A 10,507-nucleotide genomic window follows, 5' to 3' on the forward strand; every position below is an offset into this window, starting at 1 on the left:
TCCACTGTGCCATAAGCTAGAGCTAACTTGACAACCAAGATTTGTAGCAGCTTGATGTCCAAAAGTTGTAGATTGTATCTTGGTGTATGTTTAGAGAAGTTTTGGTGATGTTTGGACGTAGGAAACTCACGGGGAAAACTTCTCCAATTTTCAGGTGAGACCACCATTTTCGAGGCATTTTTTTGGCCAAAACACGACGACTTAGCCATTGAGAAAAGTATCATTCTCTTCATCTCGTTGAGATGTATGATTTTTGTTTTTGAATCACTTGATTTTGTTGAGTATTGAAAAAATTATGAACGTTGTTTGCCCAATTTTTGGCGAGTTCTCCAAATTCCACGGACCAGCCAACTTTTATGCCATTTTTCCATCCAACTCTGGCCACCATTCTGTCCCAACTTGGTAAATCTCTTCTCCATATTCCTAACTACATTTGGGCTTTTGAATCACTCGATTTGAACTTGTATCAAGCTCGGAATGGGCTCTTGAAGTTGGAGGAAAAATCTAGGATTTTTTCCAGAAATTTGAAGGTCGGCGTGTAGGCGTACGTGGAACAGATGTGCCTCCGTCGGAGGTAATGTGCTCCGTCACTGTCCATGACAGTGCCAGTGAATATTTAGGCGACCAATCTCGGCGCAGGGGGAAACTTAGGTCCCTCTTTAGGTTTTTTGACGTCCTGAATCCGTTTACGATGTCCGTTTTCCCAAATTCAATCGTTTTAGTAGATTTTTATTAATTGGTCCCTTTATGTGCTTAGGTGGGTTTGTTAGTGACGTTTCCATCCTCTCTAGTTCAAACAACTCTTCGGCGACGGAGTACTGTGAGTGGACCTCTTCCAAAATGCATGAATTTATTACTAGAAATGCATACATGAAAAACATGATTTTATGACTACGTTTTATGAAACATTTATGAGTAAATTGGATATACGCTTTATGAAATATCATGCTTTATCGAATTTCTGTTTACTGAGATATTTATGATCATGGATTTATGATATGATGTTTGAGCTATTGAGCTCCGATGAGATATACTTTGGAAAGATTATGTTTATGATTTTATGCGCTTACTTAATGGATATTCATTTATATATGCCTTTGGGTGAGTGATGTAGGGCATTTGGAAGATTTTGATACAATTACTAAGCACAATATATACGATATATGTTTTATGAAGGTTTTATAACATGCTAGGGTTTTCGAAAAACCTATTACTTATTATGCTATATGAGTTTTCTAAAACTGGGGGTTAGTATGTTGAAGAATAATATTTTTAGTATTATATATTTATAAACTTGGTCCACTCATGTTTTGTTTTGTGCCCCCTCAGGACCTAGGAACGAGGCATACGACCCGAGCTACGAGGCATTCCTATATCAGTGAATTTGTGTCCTCCTTTTTACGTAGGACATCTCTTGTAATCGCACTTTCTAATATTCCTTCTGCTTGTATTTTGAATTAGTAGTATGCTCTGAACATGTCATGCATTATCACTTTTAAATTGTTGGTAGTTGAATACTATTTTATTTTATTAAGGTTTGTACTATATTATATTGCGTGGTTGCGCGCGAAAATATTATGCATGTTTCACATGTTCTCGGCATATGCATTCATTAATTGGCTTGCGTCACCCTCGCGTGTCGGCCATCACGTGGCTATCTCATTGTCTTTCAGACACTAGGATCAGGGCGTGTCAAATTGCATGAGTGCTTGATCATGCATCTTCTAAATCTTGAAATCATCAAATTCAACTTGGGTGAATGAGGTACCAGAATTGACCTCTGAATCACTGGAGGTAGCATCGAGAAATCTTTAAGGACAAGGCATGGAACCATCAACAAACCCCATAATTCCATGGTCTTCGAGCAACAATTGATCCTGGAAATTCCAAGTCAAGTAGTTGGATTCATCAAGCTCGGCTGTTACAAAAGTAGAAACTATGGGGGTGAGAGACGTAATTGGGGACTGAACAATCTGTAGTTGAGAAGATGTTACATTGTTGAGTCGAATTCAAGAACCCAAAGACTTTTAACAAGCACCCGGTGTGCAAGAATGTAGTTCTTGTAGAAAAAACATGATCAAGACTCAAGAAACATAGTTAAATTTCAAGAAGAGAAGAATTGAGATCATAGAGAGAAAAGACGTAAAGTGGAAGCAGTAGAGTCAAGATCGATCATGGAGCATTAGCTATTCCGACGATGATACCATGTAAACTTTACTATAATATGATGAAGAATAAGCAATGGAGAAGACAAGGACAGAGATAAATTGTAGAAGAAGATAGATAGATAGAGAGAGAGAGAGAGAGAGAGAGAGAGAGAGAGAGAGAGAGAGAGAGAGAGAGAGAAAGAGAGAGAGAGAGAGAGAGAGAAAGAGATTTTAGTCTTCAATACTCAAGAATTTCATTACACAATCTGTTAGAGATTCTTACATACTTATACATTTTGATACCAAAGCTTATCTCTTAAACTACCTTATAACTATCTAGTCTAACAACCTTTCTTATCTAATGACAAGTGACATCTTGTAAGCCATTGGATTACTATCTTCAACAATTTCAGCCTCATAATAGGCTAACAATGATGTGGTTTAAATTCGCTTTTATCGAGAATCGAACCTAAGACCTCGAACTTATAAGTGAGGAGGAATACCACTAGACCGCAGTATTAAGTGACAAAGGGTGTCAAATTTTAAATATAAAATATAAATTAGATAGCCTATGTGGCAATTTGATATTTTTTTAAAGTTTTTCTCTCCACCTATATGTCAAATTAAACAATTATTTTCTTATATTATATTATTGTAATAAATGTTATAAAACAAAAAATAATAATAAAATTAATAAAATGCATTTAATAATTAATTGAAAATTTTGAAGCTACTATCAATTTTGACAACAAGAATGAGGATTACCAATTCATGTCATCCCACATCAAATTTGACTTTTTGATTGGAAATTATAATTGCGGCATTTTTTTACTGCTAGTAATAATTTGAACATATTTTATATCACAAGAATAAACTTGCAAACAATTAATATTGTGAATAGAAAATTAAAAACTAAATAAAACCTCAGCCCACCTGCATGGGCAGCTATGAGCTAACCCTCACTCTATTTTCTTTTTCATTTATTGTATTATCTATTAAATACTATAAATATAAACATTTTATTTAAACTTCAATAGTAATCTTATTCAACAAATGAAAATCATTACAACAATAAAAATATGGCAAATTGGCACGCAGGTGAGCACAAGATGCTAATTATTCATTAAGCATATGACACACATAGCTTAAATGTAAACGGTACATTTATACTAATACCAACAAGAAAAACCCTTAAACTTATCCGATAGCACTCTCTATGAGAGGTAAGATTCCTCTTATATATCCATCTGCCACCCTTGGAAGAGTTGGGATACTTTGCTTATTCTTGAAAAAGTTTTCAGGATCAATCATGGTCTTCACAAGCACCAATCTAGCAAAATTATCTTTATAATACTTCATTCCATAAACTGCAGCCGTTGCAAAGTCAGTCTGATTATCTTGATTCACACCGATGTCGAGATCCTTGTAGTTTTGATAGGCCTCTCTTGGATTCTTCGAGACATATGGAGTCATCATGTCTGCCAATTCTCTTGTTAACCTAACATACCTGTTTGTGGCATTAATTCCCGCTTCAGTCCAATACGTATAATACATAACATGGAATAGGTTTCCAGCTCTGTGAGGATATGGAGTCGCTGTCGCCGAAATCTCAGCCATTCTTCCACCGTAAGGGTTTATATCCAATAAAATCTTCTCTATCTTGATCATATGCTTCCAGATAGATTCTATAACGTCTTTTGAAAGCGGTTCCTTCACATAGTCAGACTTACCTTTGGAGTAGACTGCCATGTTTGTCGTGTTAAGTAGAACGCTTATTGGCGTTCCAAGTGGGTAGTCTGCCCAAAACACAATGGATTCAACCCAACTCATTTCATGGCAGTCTGTTGATTGAATCCCCAGTTCAGGGAACCTCTTGTTCAACAATGCAACAAGCTTGTCACTGCTTCCCAGAAAATGGGCTATGAACGATACTTCCACTGTCTTTTCTCCCGTGGTACTGTTTTTCTTGACTTGTGGCATTGCTCTAAGGAAAAGGTCGTTGGGCATCCAGGGTGCGACATTTTGCCACTTGTAAACGAGATCCGTTGCACCTTGTGCTATAGTCCTTTTCACATTGAACACGGTAACATTCGCCGGAACTGGAGCCAACTTGAGCTTCCATGAAAGAATGACCCCAAAGTTAGGTGAACCACCTCCTCGGATGGCCCAAAAAAGGTCTTCTCCCATTGACTTTCTATCAAGGAGTTTACCATTCGCAGTAATGATCTTAGCATCGACAATATTATCGATAGCAAGCCCGTATTTTCTCATCATAACTCCATACCCTCCACCACCAAAGTGACCACCAGCTGCCATTTTTGGACAAATCCCAGCAGGAAACCCATAAACTCGGGTTTTGGTTGAAATTGCATGGTAAATTTGTCCAATAAGAGCTCCGGATTGAACCCACACGCTCTCATCGGCAACATTGACATCAATGGAATTAAGATGGATGAACATGTCAATCATGACAAAGGGCACATCCGACACGTAGGATATGCCCTCGAAGTCATGGCCCCCGCTTCGGGTTTTAACTTGCAATCCATTATGTTTTGCACAGAGAATGGTTGCTTGAATGTGGGATACACTCTTGACTGCGATTATGGCCAACGGTTTTGGATATTCAGGTGTAGAATATACGAGATTATTGATACGTGCATGCAAAATGGAATCATATGAGGTGTTTTGAGTGGTATAAATGGAATCAAAGATTGGAAGGGTAGACTGAGTTTTTCTGGTAAGGCATTGGAGGAAGCCATCAAATGAAACTGGGGCTGAAGTTGCGCATGAAACTGAGAGCAAAAGGAACGAGAGAAGTACCGGAAAGAACTTCATTTCTAATTTGTGGGTTTGTTGATTGAACGCTAACAGAGTTGGGGCAGTATTTATAATGAAACCAAAGTACCCAACTTTGAACTAGCGTATGTTTTCACCATACTATATATCAGCCGGTAGGGTACGAAAATCAATACGTTTGTATTGTTTTGCTCAATAATTCAACTTATTTTCACGTGGCACCTTATCCCACTCCATATCCCCAACTACAGTAAGTATTTATTATCAATTGGCCAAAAACATTGATATACATTATGTTGGTGTCCTTAAGAGTAATTAATAAGCATGGTGCTGGACCTGGTGCCATTCACTTGGATCAGATTTGCATAGAAACAAGGACAGCACTGTATTCGATCGGAAAGAAATAATTGAAAGTGAAGCTGCAACGAAAAGGTTACAATCAATGGAAGCGTTAATTTTTTTCGTTATCGGAACAAAATATAACTAAAGATAATACTATAATTAGAGAACATGTCTACATACTATATATTGTTCATTATTGTAAATTAATGATCACATTGAGGTTATTCAATACTAATCCAAATGTTTTTATCCGTCATGCATGCAAGAAACTACAAGTTAATAAGATACCATTTACGTAAGAATTTTCTTTCTTTCAAGTTAAAATAACACGACTTCACTTAAATAGGAAAAATATATATACCTTTTTGTCGGAATGATATGAGAAAAATATATGACGTAGAGCATCTCCGATAAACTCTTCAAATATATATATATTTTTCCTATATATGTAGAACCATGTCACCAAAACAAGTTTAAACGGACCCTTCAGACACAAATATCAAACTTTGAGACCTTCTTCTCTCTTTTACAAATTTAGAGGCCTCCTTCTTACTCTTCAACTTAATTTTTTCTATTAAAAGTCAAATAATTTGCTACGTATATACGGAGAAGACAAAGGATTATAAAAATAAATAAAGTAGGCTAAAATAATAAAATTGAAGAGTTTGTTGTAGTGCAAGCTTTTCAATTAATAAATTTTATTCTATAAATCACCAAAAATAAAATTTTAAAAATAATGTTTAGAGAGTCGGAGATGCTTTTTAAATGACTTATCACCAAAACTAAGTTACACGTTAAAATAGGAGGTTCATTCGAAACTTAATTTAGACCTAGTTTGGGAGTGAGGTACTTAAAAAAAAAGCACCCATGAAAAAAGCTGTGAGGGTTTTAGGTGTTTTGTAAACTGAAAAAAAATGGCTTATTTTAGAAGCTGCTGTGAGAATAAGCTGAAATCAAAGGAAAAAACTGAAGCTGCTATTTGTAGCTTTGGAAAACTGTTTTTTTTTCCAAAAGAACTTTTACAAAAAAGTTTACCAAACACTCAGCTGATTTATTTCACAGCCGCTTATTCTCACAGCACAGCCGCTTATTCTCACAGCAGCTTTTTTTTCAAAGCACAGCAATACCAAACCAGCCCTTAAACCCCCCACCCCACCTCTGCCGACACCCACAAGCCGTAGTCGGTTAAATAATATATACTTTGAAAAGTACATTAGGAATGGGAACCATAGAGCGAGCATCTCCAAAGCAAAAACCTAAATCTTATACTTCAGTCCATATATAAGGCAAAATCTTAATGCACATGAGACTTGAAATACATATTTAGATTTCAAGCCAAAATGAGATTCAAATGTGAATTTTAATATGAGATTTAAGTTTAAGATAGAGTCCATACTAACAAGGAAAAATATTATGCAACCAAAAAAACATATTTGAGTTTTGAATTCAACAGTCTCAATGCACAAACTTAAATTGTGAAAACTCAAAGTTTGATTTTTGAATCTAATTTTTTATCCTCCAGTGTAAATACGTAAATCTTAGAACTTGAAAGTTAGAAATACAGATCTAATAATATAAGTCTTTGAATTGGAATAAAGAGATAGAATACTCATATTTTTAAAATCAAAATACAAATCTAAGTATGTGGCCTTGTATCGAAGATGCTAATACAAAGAGGAAGGGGCTATAAGAGAGAGGAAGACAAAAGTGGCCAGAGCGTGAGGAAATAATAGAAGACAAGACCCGAATGGCCCCTTTCCCGGATCCCCCACCGCCCCAATTGGTACGCAATGGGTCCCATTCCTGATTGAACAATGATGATCTTATCCTTATCGGTGGAATGTGAAAAAGATGTCTCAACTCTTTCGAGTTTCTACTTTCAAGCGGTGTGGAAACTCGGCCAAGGATCTGCTGTTCCGAACTTTGTATCTCCTGCCATGTCTCATTCTAATTATGTCATTTAACTTAATTTATTTAAATACAAAAACTGATTCACTAAAGAAAATTGAAAATCAAAACAAAAAGAAAACAAATCCCAAAGTCCGAAAGTCTGCAACTCACTCCAATCTCAGGCGGCGGCAATTCACACGGCCGTTGAAGCTTCCATTACACTCTATCCATCTATATCTCACTAGCGAAGTCCCGTAGGATGATTGAGTCGAACCTTCCCGTATATTATGATCTCGCCGTTTATTGTCATCGAGTCGATTCAAATCTCGTTTGTATAGATTGAGCATATTTCTTCCTTGCTTCCTCAAACCAAAATTTACATAAAATTTGATGTTTGACAGGCTGGGTCGATCACGATTGGGTTTTTGAACGGAGAAAAAAATTAGCAAACAAAGAGAAAAGGAGGTTTCGCCAGCCGTGGAGTTCTCTGATGACAGATCGGTGTTGTTGGGCTATCGAATTGGTGATGGGAATTTGAGTGGCTGTTGGTTTTAATTTTTTAACTTTTAGTTTTTATTTATTTAACCTTATTAAATAAGGAAAACTAATGAAAAGGACTTGAAAACTTTGAGTTTTAATGATAAGGACAAAATAAAGGGTAAATTGAATAGTACCAGGATTGACTTTTTAGTGTAAAAATGTGGTTTTTCGTTAAAGTGAACAGTACCGGGTGCTTTTCGTTAAAATTCCTATTAAATATTGATTTTCAATGTGTGTTTGATACTTCTAACAATTACAAGATGAAACTTATATATAGGGAAAGAAAGAGGACATAAGCCTAACTTGCCTAACTTGCCTAACACTTGCCTAACTTACACAAAGAAAGTTGACTAGCCTAACTTCACTAGTCATCCAATACCATTGTTCCAACATGTTTATTTCATGCATTTTAACACTCCCCCTCAAGTTGGAGTGTGGATGTCAATGACACCCAACTTGCTAAGTAAGACCTCAAATTGCGCTGAGCTTAGTGGTTTGGTGAACAAATCTGCAGGTTGATTCGAGGTTCGTATGTAAGCTGTTTGCACCATTCCCATCTGAATCTTCTCACGTACTAAGTGACAGTCGATCTCTATATGCTTCGTTCGTTCATGAAACACTGGGTTCGAAGCAATGTGCATGGCAGCTTGATTATCACAAAACAATGTGACTGGTTGTGCATGATTCACTCGTAAGTCCTTCAAAAGGTTTCTTAGCCATATAACTTCACAACAGGTGATAGCCATAGAACGATATTCTGCCTCTGCACTAGAACGAGATACTGTGCTTTGCTTCTTCGTTTTCCAAGATATCGGTGCTTGCCCAAGGAAGATACAATAACCGGTTATTGACCTTCTAGTGTCTTTACATCGAGCCCAATCAGCATCACAAAAAGCTTGTAACTGTAGTGAACCTGTAGAAGGCAAAAGAATTCTCTGGCCAGGAGATTGTTTGATGTATCTGAGAACCTTATGCACTGCATCAAGGTGTGGTTGTCGCGGCTTGTCCATGAATTGGCTTAACATATTAACCACGTAAGTCAGGTCAGGCCTTGTGATGGTTAAGTAAATTAGCCTCCCTACGAGTCTCCTATATGAAGAAGGATCATGTAGGAGCGTCCTTTCAGTTTGTGTAAGGGACAAGTTTGGTTCCATCGGCAATCATGAGGGCTTCGCACCAAGGAACCCAGCATCTTCTAGTATCTCCAACACATATTTGCGTTGGCACAAGGCAATCCCTTGTTTAGATCTTGCAACTTCTATCCCCAAAAAATATTTGATTTTTCCCAAATCCTTTAGCTTAAAATGTTGGGAAAGGAAGAGTTTAGTCTCTTCAATTTCTCTCAAATTGTTACCTGCAAGTATCACGTCATCAACATACACAAGTAATGCCATGAAACTGCCTTGACGGTTTTGGACGAACAATGAGTAATCTGACCATGATTGATGAAAACCAGCAGTCTTGAGAGCACTAGACAGCTTGATAAACCACTGTCTTGAGGCCTGTTTTAAACCATAAATGGATTTGTGTAATTTGCATACTCGTGTCTCCCCCTTTCGTCCGAACCCAGGAGGTAGGGACATATAAACCTCCTCGTATAAGTCACCATGCAAAAATGCGTTGTTTACATCAAGTTGGTGAAGATGCCAACCACGGATAGAGGCAATACTGAGGAGGACACGGACGGTGGTGAGCTTGGCAACTGGAGCAAATGTTTCCCAATAATCAAGCCCTTCAATTTGACTATAGCCTTTAGCAACGAGACGGGCTTTGTAGCGTTCAACACTGCCGTCAGGTTTAAGCTTCACCTTATAGATCCATTTGCAGCCTATGGGATGTTTGTGAGGTGGTAAGGGCACAAGAGTCCAAGTGCGATTGTCATGGAGGGCAGCAATCTCTTTTTGCATGGCGTCACGCCATTTTAGATCCTGAACAGCCTGCGAAAACCTGGTGGGTTCTTTGATAATGGTGAGGGTGGTGAGAAAGGTTTTGTGAGTGGTGGATACATGGTCATAGGATAAATAACGAGATAGGGAGTGAGATGTACCTGATGACTGAACCATGCTTGTGGAAGATGTGGGTGCAACACGGGATGGGAGGGCCACCTCAACATGAAAGTCCTGCAAAAATGTGGAAGTTTTGGTTGGTCGAGTGCTACGACGGAGTGGAGGGGGTGGATCTGGTGATGGAGTGGTTGGAGGTGGGGAAGAGTGTATGGTAGGTGAAGGTGTTGATAAGGTATCTGGTGGTGGAGTTGTAGAGGGTAAAGGAGATGAGAGTGGTGTGATGTCGGCAAGTGTGGGAGATGTGGTGTTTATGTCTGCTGGTGCAAGGCTTGAATGCGACTCAATGGGAGAGGTCGAGTCAAACGGGATAGGTGTAGTGTTTGATGGAGACGGGGCAACGGAAGTGTTACAATTTTGGAATGGAAAATGATCTTCAAAAAATACGACATCCCTAGAAACAAAAGTCTTATTATGTTTTATATCAAACAATTTATAACCCTTTTGACCATAAGGATACCCAAGAAAAATGCATTGGATTGCACGAGGGTCGAATTTAGAGGGCCTTTGGGCATGTGTAGAAGCAAAACACAAGCTACCGAAAACCTTCAAATGAGAATAGTTAGGTGCTTTGTGAAACAATTTTTCGTAGGGTGTTTTACCTTGGAGAAGTGGAGTGGGTGTTCTATTGATGAGGTAGGCTGAGGTTAGGATTGCATCTCCCCAAAAACGTTTTAGCAGACAAGCTTGAAAGAGCAAAGCCCGAGCAACATTGAGCAAGTGCAGGTG

General features: G+C 37.9%; 1 protein-coding gene across 1 annotated transcript; it reads right to left on the minus strand.

The window, feature by feature from the left end:
• Positions 1-3,344: 3,344 nt before the first annotated feature.
• On the minus strand, positions 3,345-4,982 carry LOC126584515 (berberine bridge enzyme-like 7). The gene has a single exon (XM_050248873.1). It carries the CDS (start codon positions 4,980-4,982, stop codon positions 3,345-3,347), a length of 1,638 nt encoding a protein of 545 aa, XP_050104830.1.
• Between the last annotated feature and the right edge of the window lie 5,525 nt (positions 4,983-10,507).

Source organism: Malus sylvestris, chromosome 10 (genome assembly GCF_916048215.2).
Source record: "Malus sylvestris chromosome 10, drMalSylv7.2, whole genome shotgun sequence".
Taxonomy (NCBI): Eukaryota; Viridiplantae; Streptophyta; class Magnoliopsida; order Rosales; family Rosaceae; genus Malus; species Malus sylvestris.